At 33.8% G+C, this 19,867-nt stretch overlaps 1 protein-coding gene across 1 annotated transcript in view; it reads right to left on the reverse strand.

Annotated features, from left to right (window-relative positions):
- Positions 1 to 19,867, reverse strand: part of LOC106459229 (dihydropyrimidine dehydrogenase [NADP(+)]-like) — a 66,917-nt gene that overhangs the window by 42,397 nt on the left and 4,653 nt on the right. Inside the window, exons 2-13 of the mRNA XM_013918832.2 lie at positions 19,259 to 19,369; positions 15,940 to 16,022; positions 15,283 to 15,370; positions 13,865 to 14,026; positions 12,549 to 12,745; positions 10,681 to 10,762; positions 10,327 to 10,411; positions 9,194 to 9,301; positions 8,467 to 8,636; positions 7,248 to 7,455; positions 3,728 to 3,912; positions 2,371 to 2,586 (exon numbers count right to left, since the gene is read on the reverse strand). Coding sequence (XP_013774286.1) covers positions 2,371 to 2,586; positions 3,728 to 3,912; positions 7,248 to 7,455; positions 8,467 to 8,636; positions 9,194 to 9,301; positions 10,327 to 10,411; positions 10,681 to 10,762; positions 12,549 to 12,745; positions 13,865 to 14,026; positions 15,283 to 15,370; positions 15,940 to 16,022; positions 19,259 to 19,369 — 1,695 coding nt within the window. The remainder of the gene's footprint in view (positions 1 to 2,370; positions 2,587 to 3,727; positions 3,913 to 7,247; positions 7,456 to 8,466; positions 8,637 to 9,193; positions 9,302 to 10,326; positions 10,412 to 10,680; positions 10,763 to 12,548; positions 12,746 to 13,864; positions 14,027 to 15,282; positions 15,371 to 15,939; positions 16,023 to 19,258; positions 19,370 to 19,867) is intronic.

Raw genomic sequence — 19,867 nt, forward strand, 5'->3', positions numbered from 1 at the left:
AACAACAAACATCAGTAACTAATAGTATGGATGCTGCAGTTACCTTCCAACAACAAACATCAGTAACTAGTAGTCGTGATGCTGCAGTTACCTTCCAACAACAAACATCAGTAACTAGTAGTCGGTATGCTTCAGTTACCTTCCAACAACAAACATCAGAAACTAATAGTCGTGATGCTGCAGTAACCTTCCAACAACAAACATCAGTAACTAGTAGTCGTGATGCTTCAGTTACCTTCCAACAACAAACATCAGTAACTAATAGTCGGGATGCTTCAGTTACCTTCCAACAACAAACATCAGTAACTAATAGTCAATGCTGCAGAGACATGTACTTACATTGAGTCACAATACTATCCACAAACGAAATCGTATTTACATACAATCGCAGTGTTAACCACAAACGGAGATATGTATTTACACACAATCACAATATTAACCACAAACAGAGGCATGTATTTACATACAGTCACAATATTAACCATAAACAGAGGCATGTATTTACATAAAATCACAATATTAACCACAAGCAGAGGCATGTATTTACATACAATCACAATATTAACCACAAACAGAGGCATGTATTTACATACAATCACAATATTAACCACAAACAGAAGCACGTATTTACATACAATCACAATATTAACCATAAACAGAGGCATGTATTTACATACAATCACAATATTAACCACAAACAGAGGCATGTATTTACATACAATCACAATATTAACCACAAACAGAGGCATGTATTTACATACAATCACAATATTAACCACAAACAGAGGCATGTATTTACATACAATCATTATATTAACCACAAACAGAGGCATGTATTTACAAACAATCACAATATTAACCACAAACAGTACGATATATTTACAAACAATCACAATATTAACCACAAACAGTACGATATATTTACAAACAACCACCGTGGAATAAAAAGTATAATTTCACTGAAATGTTTGTATCTGAGTTTTGCAAGTTTCTCGCTGTTATAGTATTCTTCTTGCATTAATATAAATTGAATTATTTAAAACATTATTCATATTTAGCTAACAAAACTTAGTTAAATAAACCGTATTTTCATTCTATTCCTCAGCCATAAAAGCGTAGCGTATGTAACACATGGTTCTTCTATAATAGGATATTTCAACTAGTTTCGGGCACCCATTGGAGTCAAACGTTATATAACGGATTAGTTTATCTACTTTTTATAATATTTTAAATTTAAAACTATAAATCCAGTTTTATAAACCAGAGAAAAAATCAAAGCGGACATAGAATTTAGGCAGGTGAAACTACCTATTCAGGCTGTATTACATAGCTGTGCGATACACAAAACGGTGGGATATAGTGCATGAACAAGAGGCATAATCTTATATGTTATGTCCTCCAATAACTCAGTGATAACACTCATGGCTTATAATGTGGCCCATTGTGTGTCATTGCGCTGAAACAAATAGACTGACAATTATATGTTACGACCTCCAATGGCTCACTAGCAAGCTTGTAGGTTCATAACGTTAAAAACTGGGTTTCGATAAACGCGGTGGGCACAACATAGATAGCCCATTGAGTATTTTTTTGCTTAACAACAAACAAACAAAATATATATTATATCTGTATGTTCATGTGTGTGTGAACATATGAGGCATTTGAGGGGTGATAGATTACATGAAGCCTAAAAAAGTTCATTATACCTGCTCTATATACTGGAGAGTTGATAACACAATAAATATTATAAATTACATAAATAGCTCTGACCTAAATATGGCAATGTAATTGCGAAAGTTTGGAAAACAACGGCTACTACATGTTTGTGTTCAAGTGATTTGGATATAAACGCTTGGATAAGCTGTTCTGGTAATATGTATTCTATCTTAGACATGCAGAGCAGCTTCTTTAAATGCTTCATACAATTCAATGATATAAAGAAAAATTGATGTAACATTATTGAACAATACTTTTAAGTTGTTTCTTGGTTTAACTTCGCATAAAACTACTTAAGTGCTATATACGCTTGCCATCCCTAATATAGAGGTGATGGACTAGAGGAAAAGCAGCGAGTCCACACCAGCAACTCTTGGGCTACTCTTTTACCAACGAATAGTGAGATTGACCGTCACATTATAACGCCCCCACGACTGAAATGGCGAGCGTGTTTGGTGTGACAGGGATTCGAACCCGCGACCCTCAGATTGCGAGTCGAGTGCCTTAACCACCTGGCCATGCCGGGCCAATAATACGTTAATCAAAGTGAATATTTGTTATAGTACTTAATAATACTTTTATACAATGAGTACTTTCTATATTATTAAATAGTTCTTTTAGAAAGTAAGTATTTCAAATATTATTATATAATACCTTATCCAAAGCAAACGTTTTTGTTAGGGCAAATGCCCATCCTTCTTCAAATGCCCTACGAATCATGGGACTGCTGGTTGTTGGTGGAGCACTGGCAAGACCAAAAGGATTTTTGAATTTAAGACCACACATCTCAACACTGATATCCACCATATCAATAGGAGTATAGAATTGGGGTAAGTATTGTTCCTTCGGCACTGGCAATCCATGAAGCCTCTGAAAGAAAATAAGAAGGAAAAAATGAGTTAACTTGTTTAACTTATCAAACCGTGTATCTTGATATATATATACTGTCAAAAAATAATGCTTAATCTATTCGAAAATCTACATTTTATTATTTAAAGACCTTTAAGAAAACATACTTTTGTCCATATCTCCTGTCAAATAACTTCGTTTTAATCTATATATTGGGTTGTGTTACACTTCATCTGTGGCAGTTGCACGTTATCTGTGTTGTACAAGTATTTTTCTTTTTACTTTTACTGCGTCATAATCACTGAATTTGTTTCAACATACCATTACTAGAATGTATGTGAAAATAATGAATTGGTCTGTAAGTTTTATTTAAGTATCAGGACAAGCTGGAAAGCTAGTGCTTTGAAGCAGAAAAACCAGGATAGGAACGTCAAGCCCTGTTTGATCTCATTTCATTGCTGAACTGCAAGTACTTACAAGTAGGAAGCCACTATACGAGCATCAATCCCATTTTGGTTTTATTACGCTCCTGGACAAGTATTATTTACCAGCAGGAAGCCAGGATAGTAACGTCAAGCCCTGTTTGATCTCATTTCATTGCTGAACTGCAAGTACTTACAAGTAGGAAGCCACTATACGAGCATCAATCCCCTTTTGGTTTTATTACGCTCCTGGACAAGTATTATTTATTAGCAGGAAGCCAGGATAGTAACGTCAAGCCCTGTTTGATCTCATTTCACTGCTGAACTGCAAGTACTTACAAGTAGGCAGCCACTATACGAGTATTAAGATAGGTGATACAATGTGTAAACCAAAATTATTCTTTATTGCTCAAACAAGTATATTTTGTCATATGTTTTGACCACATTTTATCCAGGCATCATTAGACCATCGATCTTTTCATTGGCTTGAACAAATATGGCCGAAACAGATAACATAGTGTATATATATATTTATGTATATATATATATTTGCAATAATAACAAATTTTTTGTTTAAATGCTGTATTTCTTCTATTAATTAAATGCCATAAAATATTGGAGTAAACCAACTTTACAGTATCTTAATACTTTCTGTGCAGTACTTATAGATAATAAGAGGTGTATTAATCTTTTGTTACATTAAATATTGTCACCTTACTATTGACTATCACAAAAGTTACCTGGAGAAATTCATGAATGTACCAAGCCGCAGTCTTTCCATCATTCACTGATTCCACAGTAGTTTCTGCTACTCCAGCCAAGTCTCCTCCAAAGAACACCCATTTTTCATTACTCTGCATTGTCTTCCTATCAATCTCGGGTAACCCAAACTTAGTGAATTTCACAGGCTCCAAGGCTTGGATAACTAAACAAATTTATGACGACATTGAGCATCACAGTCTCAAAGAATTGAAAGAATATACAAGTTGATCATATTAGTTAACAGCGCTGCCACCAGGCTCAGATGTTAAAATAATTAAATAACTGATCATGTTGATTAACTTCAAAATCTCCAAAGCTGATATTACTAAAGAAATTGTTGGATTTTAATGGCGAAAGGCCATGTGTGTTATCTGTGTCAAACAATGTTAATAATTTAGAGCATGAGAAGAAAAGCAGCTGTAAAAACTAATATAAAATTAAAGATATAAAATAACCTTTTTTCTTTATCCTTGATAATCGGGAAAAAATAAAATAAGTTGAAAAGGTTAATGGTCTGTAAAAAGCATGATCATTCTCGACAGTTTGATCTTTGCTAATGACACTGTCCAACGTTAAAGGTAGACTACAATATAAACTATGTCTAAAAATGTTCTTTCGTTCACCATTGTAACAACAGCATGGGAGTAAAACTGGAAAATTATCACTTGCGTGCCACAATGCTCATACATTGATGGATTGCTACCTTTTAAAAGATAACAATGAATAATAGAGGCCAATGCAAAGCCTTACCATGACAGCTTTCTCCCTCTAATTCTTGGGGCATAATAAACAGCCAATTGCTATTGGTATATTTCATCTGGAAAATCTAGATGTGACGTTGCTCACACCTAAATCGTCTGCTACCAGACGTTAAGCCTTGCTCCGATAATGACTTGAAATCCAAATATCGGATAGGCAAGATTATTACGTCACCATTGCAGATTGATTTTGCCACCGTGTCAGTAAACTTGTTCTCTGGGCTTCCAATATAATCAGGAATCCAGAAGGACTTAATTGAAATGGATGGTAAGAAAAACTGGGCAAAGCTATTCTGAAAGTCCAAAAGACTTTGGTGAGAACTAACATTAAGCAATTCCAGTCTTCAAAGAGTTAAGGGTATCAGTATAGATTGTACAACTGGTTGTTTAGCTTTTATATTATCCAGAGTATGTGATATGACATATAACTTAGCAGTGAACACAGAATATGTAGAGGAGATCCCATGAACAGCTACAGACCCACAGCAAATCGTGACAGAGCCAACACACACTCGTCTGATTTCGTGCCTGTAAAAATAAGAACAGAAGGATGCCTCAACAACTGTTTAATTCCAGTCAGGCATATCTGATTTCTTCAAGTGCCTCAAAGAAAGACCAAAAGTGGGGATTATATGAAAAAAACTTCCAATGTCAGTCCCATTTCAGTCAACTTAATGAATGTCACCTGGTCTGACTGACATTTTTCAAGGACAGTTTAGAACAATTTTAAATTTCACCATATAGACGGTCAGCCCCAAAAGAAAGCAGTGTTCTTTCAGCCCATGTCTCGATGGCCAAAAATGCAGGGGAAGGGTCGGATGTGGTGGAATTGTGAGATAAACACTTTCCAATGGTATTAACAGTAGTCTTATGACTCAGTAAACTCTTGACCATCAAATTGTAAGATTGAAAGAGGATAGGAGGCGTGCTTCCTTTTGACCTTTCAAATCTTGTCCCAAACGACTTAAGTACTCATAGTGGAATAGATACTAGAAGTGAATTTTATCCAAACTTCCTTCTGGCTGAGACATCTGAACTGCCAGCCATGGGCATTAGCCTCCTAAACGAATATGTAGTTAACAAAAGGTGATTACCTATAGCAGATATTTCCGGTTCATTTCTGAAATTCCACACTCATTAACAGTTAGGTGTCGATCATAAATGAGGATATTATGGAAAATGAATCGAGATTTTAAGGACTGTAAGGGCTTCTACCTGGACAATACAATCGGTTACTGTCTCCATGCGTCGTTAACAGAGGATAGGTTAAGAACAGCAAAATCACGTCAAAATGATTAGGTACAACCTTCCCTGGAAGGTTCTCTCACAACCTACACTAAATTTTAATGGAATTAATGAATTTCAAAATTGTCAAAGACTTGACATAATAAATGTATCATGTTAACGAACACATACTCCGAAGCTTGGACCACAAACAAATTGATCAAGTTATGGACTTCACAAGCTTCAATGCTCGGACTAAACAAAATGATCATGTCAGTGAATTTCACAAGCTCCAAAGCTTGGTAGCTAAACAAACTGATCAAGTTATGAATCTTTTAGCCTTCAAAGCTCGATAGCTAAATATATGGAACAAGTTATGAATCTCCAATTTTTGATTGATAAACAAATTGATCGATTTTGAAACTTCCTAAGCTTCAAGAATTGTACTAAATACAGAAAAAATACTTATGTTTTTTGTAACTCATTAAATTTTGATTGTTTTTTGTAAGTGCTTTTTTTCAGTTATATTATATTTAAATTATTTCTTATCTCCCTGAATATAATTTTGGTGCTTTAATATTAATCATATTTATTTATTTATCTATAATTAATGTACTTATAGTCCATGTCTTCAATTCAAGATTAACTCTTTTTCTGTAAATATGAATAAGTTTATCTTTGTTTTTTCTTCAGCAAGTCTTAAAACGTGTTGGTAACTAGGTAAATAATTTGTTCATTGGTATTTGTTGGTATTTTGAAATACAGAACATCAGCAACGTACAACAAACACAATAAAACAAATGATAGGCTGAAGTACAAATTGTCTGACGTTTGGTTAAATATCGCACAAAAACTAGTTTTATTTCAGCTTGATCTGAAATTGGTTGTATGAACAATCACAAAGCAAGAAGCGAAAACGTATTAGATTACTAAATTAGTATTAATAATGTACATAGACTGACTGTTATCTAACGTAATTATGTTATCACCCACAGTCACGTGCACCGAAATGTTGGTAAAATAGTTCAACAAGCTAAAAATATAGAAAAACACATAAAGAATGAGCTCAAGTCATTATCGTCCACTAATGACTGTGGTACACAGTGTGATATTTGTAAATGATAAAAGAAATAACGGTTATTTTTCGCAATATCCCAAGATAAAAAGCTAATTCTTGGGAAGAAAGTAACATTTCCTTCAAAGTAATTTCATTCATATAAAACTAGTAAACTAGTCATTTGTGTTCTAACGTTAGGAATTATATTACCATTTACAGTTTTACTTACTGTTCACAAGATATAATTATAATATCAAACTAAATTCTTGAAAAAAAAAAGAGGATGTTGAAAGTTTTTTAACTCATAGTGCTGTTTTTTTTATTTTTACTTATGTACGTTTGAGGTACAGAAGAATATCTTAAAATCTTCAAAGACATAAATTAATTTGTCTTCAGAATCATTCTCTTTAATTATAAAATATCTGTGTTACGCTCTTTCTTACGGCTGGCGTTATCTACCTTTGGGATCTTGAAGCGAAGAACCAAAAGCAGAGATAATAAAGTCTGCCTTCAGCTTTACCAGCTGGTCTTCATCTACTATCCACTGTCCGTCTTCTATCTGTACAGTCCTGTGAAATTCCATTGCTGTAATACGACTCCCTTTTATAACTTTACTTGGAGAGAGGAACGGTATGAACTCGCACTTCTCTTCTTTAGCCAGCTCCATCTGCAAATGTTTTAAAGTGCGTGTGCTAAACAATTATAGAAGCCTAAAGTCTCTCTGTAAACATGAACGTCCAAACAGTTAAAAGTACACAGGTATTGGTTAAAAAAGTCAGATGATTCGTGGAAACAATGAAGTCATTTTAAGAAGCTTGCTTGTATTGTTAAACAATTAAGCACAAAGTCACACAATGGGCTATATGTGCTCTGCCTACGACGCGTATCGAAACCCGGATTCTACCGTTGTAATCCGCAGATATACCACTGTGCCACTGGGGGTGGTGGCTTTTAAGAAGCAAATATATTGATCTTTATGACTAACAACAGACATATAATACGAATTGATTAAAAGAAGTCAGTACAAAACTTAAATGTTATTCAAATAAAAGTTAATCATATTTTTACAAAACCAAATCTGAATAAAGTACCCTATATTTAAAAAGTTTAGCGTCGTTAACTTGTAGTAATAATTATCTGATATGTTTAACTAAATATAATTAGGGCTTCTCAAACCGTAGTGCATTAATTGCATTAATAAAACAATGTGAAAATTCCTTTCCAAAGAAACTTTCTCCACTTGCCCAATATTTATAATACAGAAACTATAAAAGTTATATTGGTAGAGATTAAAAACTTATGTCTTTAAAAATTATCGGATGCAGCCCCAAGGCAAGAAAATATTGCCCCCCCCCCCCAACACACAAATAGCTCAACGTTACAAATGTTACGTAACTAAAACATTACACTAAATTATAACAGATAAACAAAACCACCTTTCCGATTATTTCATGTAAAGTTACGGTAGTGGTGTGTAGATATAAAGGGATATCAGGGATATATAATGTGTAGAGATATAAAGGGATGTCAAGGATATATAATGTGTAGAGATATAAGGGACCACGCTGGGATTTGAAAAATTGTTGCGGTGGTCCTGATAGAGGTAGACTTGTCATGAGTTACAACTGTGTATAATGTGAGCACCTGGGTCCCAATAGCATCAATTTTACAAACTCACCTCTTCAGGAACTGCCCGGATGTTGGTGAAACCTTTTCTGAAGACCACAAAAACTCGCTTTGCTCCACATCTGAGAGCTGAAGTAGCACAGTCGAAAGCAGTGTCTCCAGCTCCGAGGACTATCACGTTACCATAAAGTACGGGAAGGACTGACTTACATTGGCACATCCCTTTGGGTAATAAACAGTAATAAAGTTAAGAAGATATTTAAAAAATATATATATTCTACTTACTGTTACGTCACAATGCTGTTTATCAGAATTTATTAATTTTTTTTTAATTTCGCGCAAAGCTACACGAGGGCTATCTGCGCTAGCCATCCTTAATTTAGCAGTGTAAGACTAGAGGGAAGGCAGCTAGTCATCTACCACCCACCGCCAACGCTTGGGCTACTCTTTTACCGTCACATTATAAGGTCCCCACGGTGGGACGGGGATTCGAACCCGCGACCCGCAGACTGCGAGTCGAGCGCCTTAGCCACCTGGCCATGCGAGGCGAATTTATTAATAATAACAAAGATAGGTATTTATAATCAATTGTAATGTAATTTGTTTTTAGTTTGGTTGAAAATACTCCTGTTTTCATATCTAATTCTGATTTGAAAATTATTCTACATCATCAAATAATCACTGAGTAAATAAAGGATAACAAAGAAACAAGTCTGAGAACGAATAATCTTAGTTTTATGTAATATTTTTATTGTTCTCAATAATACAGAATAACATACCAGGTTTACTAGCTTTAGCAACGAGTGGAAGAAACTCTTTAGAGGTATAGAAGCCATCTCCTTCAGTTAGTCCTTCGAAGATAGGGATTATTTTTGGTTGTGGTAATCCTGCAGAACGTACAAATAAGTATTTCGAGTGTCGTTAGATCGCGATAAATTCGCTTAAAGCTGAATTATTTGTTTGGTGGTAAGTACAAAGCTACACCCCCAGTGGCAGAGCGATATGTCTGCAGACTTACAACACTATAAACCGGGTTTCGATACCCTTGGTGGGTAGAGCTCAGATAGCTCATTGTGTAGCTTTGTGCTTAACTACAAACAAACACAAAGCTACATAATGAGCTATTTGTGCTGTATTTAAAAACAATTTTTTGTGTCATAAGCCTTCAAACTTACGTTCAGCTACTGATGGCTAAAATATTAAATGTCACAATATTAAACCTACGTTTATTTACATTTGTCAATAAAATAAACATATTAAAAAGTAAGTATCTGTAATAACTTCATTATAAAAATAAAGACGGTTTTCACGAGACTGGCTACTTTGGAAAATTACAACCTTATACACTTACAGAAATTATCTGATACAGTGAGTAGTCAAGAAACGTAAAAACAGGCCTGGTTTTCACGAGACTGGCTACTTTGGAAAATTACAACCTTATACACTTACAGAAATTATTTGATACAGTAAGTAGTCAAGAAACGTAAAAACAGGCCTGGTATAAAAAAACGCAAAGCTTTCTTTCCATATATCATCATGAAGTGTGTCATTATATGATAACATTTTAGATAAAAATATCCGTAGGAACGTTGTTTTTGTGTTCTCCAGGTATATAAAAGATAACATATAAATACACTTTGAAGTTTGACACAGCTTTCAAGAAATAAAACACAAGAAATCAGTGAAAAACAAATAACATTGTGACAAAACCTTGTCGAAACGTTGTACATTTGCTGTTATGTTAAACTTATATTAAAGTTTTTCTTCATTACCGATTCAAGCCGTCTCCAACCAGTATTAGTCTCAAAGTGAGTTCCTCGTCATCGAATTGTGGCCGTTGTTGTATTTAACTCTTAGTATATATGAATAATAAAACTTTTTAGAATTTATTCAAATCTATTCTTATTTGTACCTATTCCAACGAACACGGCTTTGTATCCTTCGTTCTTCAGTTGCTTCAAAGTGAAGTCTCGTCCTAATGCTTTGCCGTATTCAATCTACGTATGAAAACAAGAAACTCTGATTACTTTGATGTTGAATTTTCCTATTCTATATATAAAATGCTGCTCGAGTGCTTCTTCAGTAACAGCGTTGGTTAGCATGGTCCAAATATAACCTAATACTGATTTCCTATAAAATAGAGTACTGTTAATTTAATACATGTAAAATTGCCTAAATTTGAACATTTACCTTTACTACAAGGTACTTTAGAAATTATACCTTGACTTCAAGGTCCTTTGTAGTTATGCTTTGAAAAGTAGCCTACCTTGACTCCAAGGTCCTTCATCAAATCTACTTCAAAGTTCACTACTTCATATGGAAGACGATACTGAGGAATTTCTGAAGAGCTATAAGAAGAGTACCAATCAAACTTTATTCTCATCATTCAGCACATTTGACATTTTTCTTAATTTAAATACCTTTCCCTCACACCAGCGTATTTGTTCGACCTAGCACATTTGTCTAGCTTTACAATTTCTTTTTTGTATAAAACTCGAAACAGCTTTCTTATATTTAAATGCATTGCGGTTCCGTTATGTTTTGTGCTTTTCAATTTTCAACCTAAGAACGGAACGTTACGAAAATTCTAAAGTTTATTCGCTATTGGCCGTTATCGTGGTTACTGTGTATTTGTTACCTCTTGTAAATACAACATCTTTCAGCTTGAGATGTTGAAGTAGGTATAGGTGTCTAATCCATTATTATACAGTACATATAATATAAATAAAAATGTGAAAGTTAGATTAATACAAACAGGCTATTAAATTAAGTTTACATTACTACATATATCGTATGTTTTTCATGCAAATTATGTTGATTCAATTTGAAATATATTCTAGTACATCTAGAAGAAGAAAACAAAGATTCTAATGACTTGCCAAATGATAATCCAAAGCTCTAATATATCTAAAAATATTGAAAGAAATACTGGAAGACGTTAAAACCGAAGTCTTTATCAAAAACTTGAATTTGCCACGTCTCGAGCGTAGTTGTTGTAACAAATGGCTTGTTTAGTAGGTAAGCCTGACGAAGGGCATACGCACAGAAGGTACCAAATAAAACGATGATTTTTATAGATGTGTGTTTTATGTTTTGCCAGTATTTATTTCAGTATTTTTCCACGTCTTGCAGTCTTTTTTCGAAAGTTTATTTAAGCTATAAAAAACAAGCTTTTATTTTCACATAAGAAAAGAATCGAACAACAATCTGGTGAATTGGTGTTACTAGGCGACAATCTTTTATGAAGCACGTTAGAAAAGATATCTCAAATTATCAGAGCTAAAGAGGAGACGGGCTACTACACCTACACGCATTGTGTATACAATACACCCGTTTAAGCTTCTACGTTATCAGCTAATTATAAAACGAAGCACGAAAATTGTTGCCACTTTACGTCGCATTATATCCTAGTGTAATCTAATGAAATAAGTCAACCACTCCCTTAAAGTTGGTCTTTCAAACACGTCGCGATTTTTATCTTGACTTGTATAACTTCAAAGTTTATAAGCCTAATATATCAAGAAATTAGAGGGGGGGATCCCAACCATAGATATACAATAATCAATGTCCCTGAAATATAGTTAGCCAAGGCTTTCGACAAACGAGATTAAATGTGGAAATATTAACAAAAAAGAGCTGAAAATGAATTAATACCGAACATGTTACTACAGTTATCAATGTCTTTTTTTCCAAGAATGTTACTATAGCCACCAGTGTTTTGTCTTACATGAATGTTATCATAGTTACCATGGTCTAAAGCTCAGCATAAACTAGGCATGTTATCCAATATATGTTAAAAATGTCTAGTTTCTGATAATTGGTAGCATGTCAGTGAGTTTGAGCACTGCTTATAGACTAGTAACGTATTTCAGGAAAGAATTTCAGATCTTGTGACAATACATCATCCTTGTTACAAAACGGTTGCACAAATAGTAACAATTTTTCGGAAACCATTTTCCATGTGTATGTTAGAAGGTTTCTCAAGCTCTTCTTCTTGAAACCTTATGATCGAAACTTTTTCTGAAACGTGTAGTGAATGTTAGGTTTTAATATCCCCAAAATTTTACTACATTTACTAGAGTCTTCCTCCTCAAATAATTTTACAGAAGTTTTCCTCCTAAATATAATACTAACCTCAAACCACCGAAGTATTCTTCCTTCTCAAGTACAGTGAGGTTAGAGTACCCTAATCGTGCAAGAAAAGTAGCACAGCTGATACTAGCCGGTCCACAACCAACTAGAGCTATCTGGGCATGGTAACTTTCGGGAAGTTCTTCTACAGAAGGAGTTTCTGGTGGACGAATCTGAGGAATCTTCATAGATTTAAAAATCTACAAAGATGTTTTTAAGCATTAGTACTTTCAAAAGATAACATTTATCACAAGAAAAATTATTCATTTATAGCTACACTACCTTTGTTTGAGTATTGATAAGTTAGCAATGAAATTTAGAAATAAAATTATAAAAAAGCAACCGTCAATTTGCTGTTAATAACTTAGAATGATTAGAAGTATTAAAGTAATAAATATATATGACTTTTTTCAAAGTAAATATTTCGGTAAAAAAACAATACTTATTTATTTTCTATTTTTTATTAAATTTTAAGTTCAATATAAACATAGAGAACTAAACGTTATTCAATAGCCATGATATCACCTGATAACATTTTGACATAGACTGCAACAATGCAGTTTTTGAATAGTAGCTTGTTTCTATTGTGTTAAAAGACGTGGGAAATCAAGCATGTTGTGAAATTGTAATTAAACCTTTTTTATAACTACTAAAGTTGTGTACGATTAAGACCATAGTGATAAAACATCGCAAAATTATCTGACTTCAAATAAGTGTTTATTTAACGTCATATTGGTAGATGAAGAGTTGAAACACATTAATTCTTAATTTTTTTATTTAGCGTCATATTGGTAGATAAAACACATTAATTCTTAATTTTTTTATTTAGGGTCATATTGGTAGATAAAACACATTAATTCTTAATTTATTTATTTAGCGTCATATTGGTAGATAAAACACATTAATTCTTAATTTTTTATTTAACGTCATATTGGTAAATAAAACACATTAATTCTTAATTTTTTATTTAATGTCATATTGGTAGATAAAACACATTAATTCTTACATTTACACTTGAGTTCCCACCTTGTCAGCGTAGACTTTTCTCCTCGTAGTGATGGACCACAGAAAACAAAGTGATAAATCTCATCTACAGAAATGTTTATTTTATCAAGATTAACAACTGTCTTAGACGTTACGAGTTTGTTTTGTTGTCTTTATAATTAGTCCTCTCTACAACTGTTTTCTACAAACTATTATAATTATGTAAGCCAGTAAATTCATAATTTGGAATGTAATAAGACATTCTGAAAAAGTGTATATGTGTGTGTGTATGTACATACTATTTCCGAATCATGAAAAAATTGTGTATATCAAACCTCAGTTGCGAATTGCTGTAGTCCGCTTATGTTTATTGGTCCCTCCTCTGAAGCGTACAAGTTACAGCCACCAACACAGAGGTCACTAGTCGGGCAGACCATCCCACAGGTTAAACCCAAGGGGTTGTCAGAGAATATGGCTTTCGCTGCTCCGTAGTAATTCTGTAGATTACAAAGAGTTGGTAATTTGACAGTGTTATATAATCTACTATAAAACCATACGACAGCATGAAAATACGAATTTACCAGTTGTATTTATACGTACTATAAAATGGTGTCAAGATATATATATATATATATCTACGACAGTATGAAAATACGAATTTACCAGTTGTATTTACACTTACTATAAAAGGTGCCTAGACATATATATCTACTAGGTATAGCCTGTCAAAACTGATGGGGCAAGTACTACCACCCCAACCCATAGTATACCCTAAACTCACATTTCATAGCTAATTGAAATGAATACATTTTTCGAAATCAAGCTTAGCCAACGAAGAGACAGTAAAACGTCGGTAACTTCCTCTGTGAGCCAATCAAAATTAAGATGATTCTGGAAATAATTAGTTGCGTATTCATAGAATAATTATTGGTAAAAATCAGTTAATTTAACAAATTAACAACTTCTAATTCATAGAAAAGCCAGTGCGTTTTTGTAACACTACGTTCCAACAATGACTTATATGTCATGTTGCTTAGCAACAACAGTATAATCTAATATTGTTGTTAGTCTATGTACTGAAAGTATAAAATGAAATGTATAGACAACAAATCTGGAAAAATATTTGTTGATTTCTTAATTTAGAGTCTCCGTTGACTAAAGAGGTTTGTTTTTTATTAATAACGTTAGTGATATAACAGAAAAGAGCTTAATTCGGTAAAGATTTAAGTTTAAAATTGAATCGATATTTTTATTTAATGATAAATTTGATGTAGTTGGCTCTAGGCTAGGTGATCCCAACACTCACTACACTTATAAGGTTTCATGACGGTCCCCTTGCACCCCGTCACTAAAATCGTAATGGTCAAACAGTAAACTATTCTATCTGGATAAAAGCATTTTGGATTTTATGACTCCTATTTCGAGACATCAAGCGTGACGTGACACACACTGACTTTTATACCAAATTTCAGCGTTGAAAGAGTGTATGTTAATTCTAAGAACAAATACAGCTCATGCTACTCCTGTGCTATTAATTTTATCCTTGATTTATAAAACTAACACTAAAACATTTGGTTTATGTTAAATGCATCTCTTTGAACATCCCATTTCTATTAACTTCCCTCTCTCTAAAATTTTTATTCACATCTTATTTTTTATCACAGAACCGCTCCAAAATTCAGTATTTTACTCATTATATGACATTAAATTTCACATTCGTAAACCAAACAAATAAAGTTCAACTGAGGCTTACCTTTGTGGAAATGCTGCTAATAAAGCTTTTAACGTCGAGTTGAGTCGGGCAACTCTTCTGACAGGGGGCGTCTGCACATTTCAAGCACCTGCAGTGATTTGTTTATAAAGTACTTCAAAATATTAATATCATGGTATTCGTTATTATCAAAAAGACAAAGTTATGAATAGTAAGAGGTTATAAATAATTAATTTACTTGAGGTAAGAGAAAATGATTATTATATCTAGGTTTTTGTTCATATGTAAATGGTATATTACAACGTGATTCAGAAACTTAAAAAATGAAAACATTGGAAAAATCACAGAAGGTATTAAATGCTAGTACCGCCAATAATATCAGAAACTATTTAATAGTGATCCAAGGAACCATTTCTCACTGCTTCCTACAAACGCTCTGTACGTAGTTATCTTTTACATCTTCACATACATGTTATCCTCTAAACTTGCAAAAATTTATCTAGAAGAATACTGATCCCAAAATTTATTATTTTAAATGCGTCATTTTTCTCTTATACTTGAAAATTAAATCATATAGAATATTTTGGATTCTTTAAAAATAACTTCTGTCCTAACATATTACAAAATTCAATCCATGAAATTAGATATCAATATTAAATAATATTTGAAAAGATGCAGAACGATATTTGCGAAACGTACCTCGCTGCTTCCTTCAATGCAACTCTTTCACTCAGTGTGGTGTGTTTAATGTCATCGAAGTTCTTCTCAAGAGGTTTACAGGACTAATCCAACACACGGAAATAATATATTTTTAGATAATCACAAGTAATGATAATAAAAACATTTTAATTATGCCTTAGATAAATCTGAAATATAATTTCATTAATTAGGATTTGCTGCAAATACGTTTATCAGAAAATAGAAGTTTATTAGGATACAAGTCCACGAGCTTACTCTTGAGCATTATCGGGGAATTTCTAGAATGATCTTAAAAAATTACGATTTGATTTATAGGCTTAGACAAAGGGTTTAAGGCTTTATATTAAAACGATTTTTAATATGAAAATCATCAAGTAATGGGATAACCACAGTCGATATAAATTTGCGTTGATGGCACGTATCAGAAATGCATTTTGATATTGTTTGGCTTTGGTAGGCAGTATGATTGCAATGAAAACTGATCACTTTTGGGAAGGGTATGTAACAGCTCTTTGGACGCAAAATATTATTCCTCTCAGATCAAACGTACAATTTCCAAGAGGGGGATTTCCCTTCTACCTAGTATCATTGAAAAATAAAGGAATATGGATCAACTTTGGGCTTAGAACCATCAAGAAAGAGACATGGAACAAGTCATATTCCATCTGTGGTAAGCAAAGTGAAGCGTTTTATAGCATGTGAAACTCCAAGAACACAAAGATCAGTAGTAAAAGTAGTCCAAGTGTCCAATGCAATAGTTCACAAAAAATCAAAAAGAATCTTCGTCTGAAAAAGCGACCTACGTCATGCGCACACAAGCTGCTTCCACAACATATCTATTCAACCATCGCATACATCAAACAGCTGGAGAATGAAACAGGTGTTTATCCTATTCAAGTCGCCAATGGATTTCCGTGCAATCGATATTGAAACCGGTGCTGGGAAATAGTCGTCTTAGTATAATAGGTGGCTTGTAGAAAGCCTACAGGGAGTGTTAATGTGCTCTTAATATAACAGCCTCACGATAGAGGCTTTTGTAATTGTAACTACGCTGTATGGCTCTTTTCAAGATGCATAACCGTCAAAAAGAGAATATCTGACGTGTGACACGTTGTAAATTATACTCCAGTAGTGTATAAGCTTCACTTATTTACAAATAGAAAACACAGACAGACACACACGTGCGTGTCTGTCTGTAGCTATGTGGGTGAGCATCTGCGTGTCTGTGACCCCATACCTCCAAGAGGAAAGAACCTACAAATCTGAAATTTTGCACTCTTACTAAGTGGACCCTGAGGGTGTGTAGATGGGTGTTATTACTTATCCATGTCCGTGCACGCATGCACATCTTTTTATGAGGCAAGCTAGTAAAAACCACATAGAAAAGAAATGCAACCGCCATAGCATCAAGAGGAAAAAACCTAGAAACATAAGATTTTCCCCCTATGCTAAGTGGACCCTGATGGTGTGCTCCTGGGTATTACTTATCTTATCCAACTGCGTGCGCACATACGCATCTTTTTTAATGAGGCAAGCTAGCGAAAAACCACATAGAAAAGAAGTGGCTCCTCATATTATAAATAGAGGTCACAGAGAGACAGACACGCACGTGCGTGCGCGCATACCATCTTTTTAATGAGTCAAGCTAGCGAAAAAAAAAGAAAAAAAGAAATGGTTCCTTAAATAACAATATCTAATATATAGAAAAGCCAGTGCGTTTTGATAAAATGCGTTCCAACAATGGTTTTTGTGTCATGTTGCTTAGTAAGAAAAATATAACCCAATATTCATGTTAGTGTATGTACTGAAAGTATAAAATGAAACGATTTAAGTTTAAAATAAAGCATGACGTGACACACACTGGATTTTATATAGGTTAGAGCCCCCCAGTAGCACAGCGGTATGCCTGCGGACTTACAACGCTAGAAACCGGGTTTCGATACCCGTGGTGGGCAGAGCACAGATAGCCCTTTGTGTAGCTTTGTGCTTAACTTCAAACAAACAAAGAAATATAGGTTGGATAACGTGTGTATAGTGGCATCTGTAAATATCTATAGCATAGTCATCTAGAATATATCAACCTAATACCAAGGGTAATAAAGTCCGTTTTTAGCATTATAAAACTACAGATATATCGCTGTACCACTGGGGTGAAGGGGGATCAGAAGATAACACGTTAGTTACGCAACTCTGGAGGAATAACTTGTGCTCCACTTGTACATCCACTTGGGCAGTAAAAGAGCAAATGAATCATCAAAATTAGCAGGTGTAATCTGGACGTTTATTTTCATGGAATAAAGAAATTCTTTAAGAGATATACAGTACAAGATTATATGACAAAGAAATTTACACATTCAATTATCCAAAAGTATTCCTTGATAAAATGTAAAACTATTAAGGTTATTTGTAATATCGTTATTAACTTGTTCTTTTCTTATTTACATACTTTTCTACATGGTTAACAGTGTGGGCTGTTCGTTAGTACAGGTAGTTTGTAAGAGTTGTTATGTATTTGTTTTATGTAGTAAATAAGAAATGTGTGTAAAAGATAAATTTTTTACAACACTGTCACTTATATTAAGTTAAGGCTATGCTTGCTTTGAAAAGTGTTAGATAATCTTTGTTAATAATAAAGTACCTCTACTGTTCATTTCATGTGTTGTCAGTTAGTGAACCCTGCACACACCGACCATACACAAGTATATAGACTTCACTTGTGTAGCCCCATTTCATGTGTTGTCAGTTAGTGAACCCTGTACACGCTGACCATACACAAGAATACAGACTTCACTTGTGTAGCCCCATTTCATGTGTTGTCAGTTAGTGAACCCTGTACACGCTGACCATACACAAGAATACAGACTTCACTTGTGTAGCCCTATGGATTCAGTAAAACTGCCACCAAAAACCACACGCTTATACCACCCTCTCTGACACACACACACACATAATGTCTTTTAAAATTAACACGATTGTTAAGAAATAGTTGGTGCTATTATCTGGAATATTTATATTATTGATAGGTCTTTTAACATCTTCTACAATGAATATTAACCTACACAGTTCTTTTGTTGACTCCTAATAAAAAAAAAGCTGAACCAATCCTCCTTTTATTGTTCTTATCATATTCCAACTATCACTTTATTAGTAAATTGAAGTCATTGCTTGAACAAAAAGTATCTTTTTTTAAAGTGTAAATGATCACGAACACTTTTTTCGAAAAGTCTAATTATCAATTACAAGGGTCGCGAAAACTCTAGAAAAAAAAACAACAGAAAAGGTGGGGGAAAAATTATATTAAAATGTTGTTTTTTCTTACAATGCAGTATTTCTCCTGGTTTCGTTTCCAAAGTTTCTTGTTTTCTTTTGTTTCACTACTCGGAAGAAGGCTGGCATGACGGCGAATCTTCGGATTTAGAGCTAAAATATTCTGAGTAAAATAAATAGTACAGTGTCAGTATGAAAATTTCTCATTTGTTATACATACATTTGTTAATAACATACCAGAAAAAAAAACTACCATCTTCACATACGTTTACTGATAATATAGATAATTAAATGATAATCATTATCGGGAACATAGGCAGGATATGTAGGTTCTTGCCTTTTCTTATAATAAAGAAATGTGCAAAATGTGAAAATGTGAATTTAGTGCAAAATTTCTCCAAGACTATCTGCGCTAGCCTTCCCTAATTCATAAGTGATAGACTAGAGACAGGTAGTCAACACCACCCACTGCTAACTCTTGGGCTACTTTAATCGAATAGCTGGATTGACATTCACGTTATAACATCCCCACGGTTGAAAAGGCAAACATGTTTGATGATGGTATGCGAACCCGCACATTCCGAGTCAAACACCCTAACCACCAGGCCATCAAATCAGTTTCACTGAAATGTCGAAAATGCTATGGTGTTATTGCTTTTTT

This window comes from Limulus polyphemus, unplaced genomic scaffold (assembly GCF_000517525.1).
Source record: "Limulus polyphemus unplaced genomic scaffold, Limulus_polyphemus-2.1.2 Scaffold579, whole genome shotgun sequence".
Classification (NCBI taxonomy): Eukaryota; Metazoa; Arthropoda; class Merostomata; order Xiphosura; family Limulidae; genus Limulus; species Limulus polyphemus.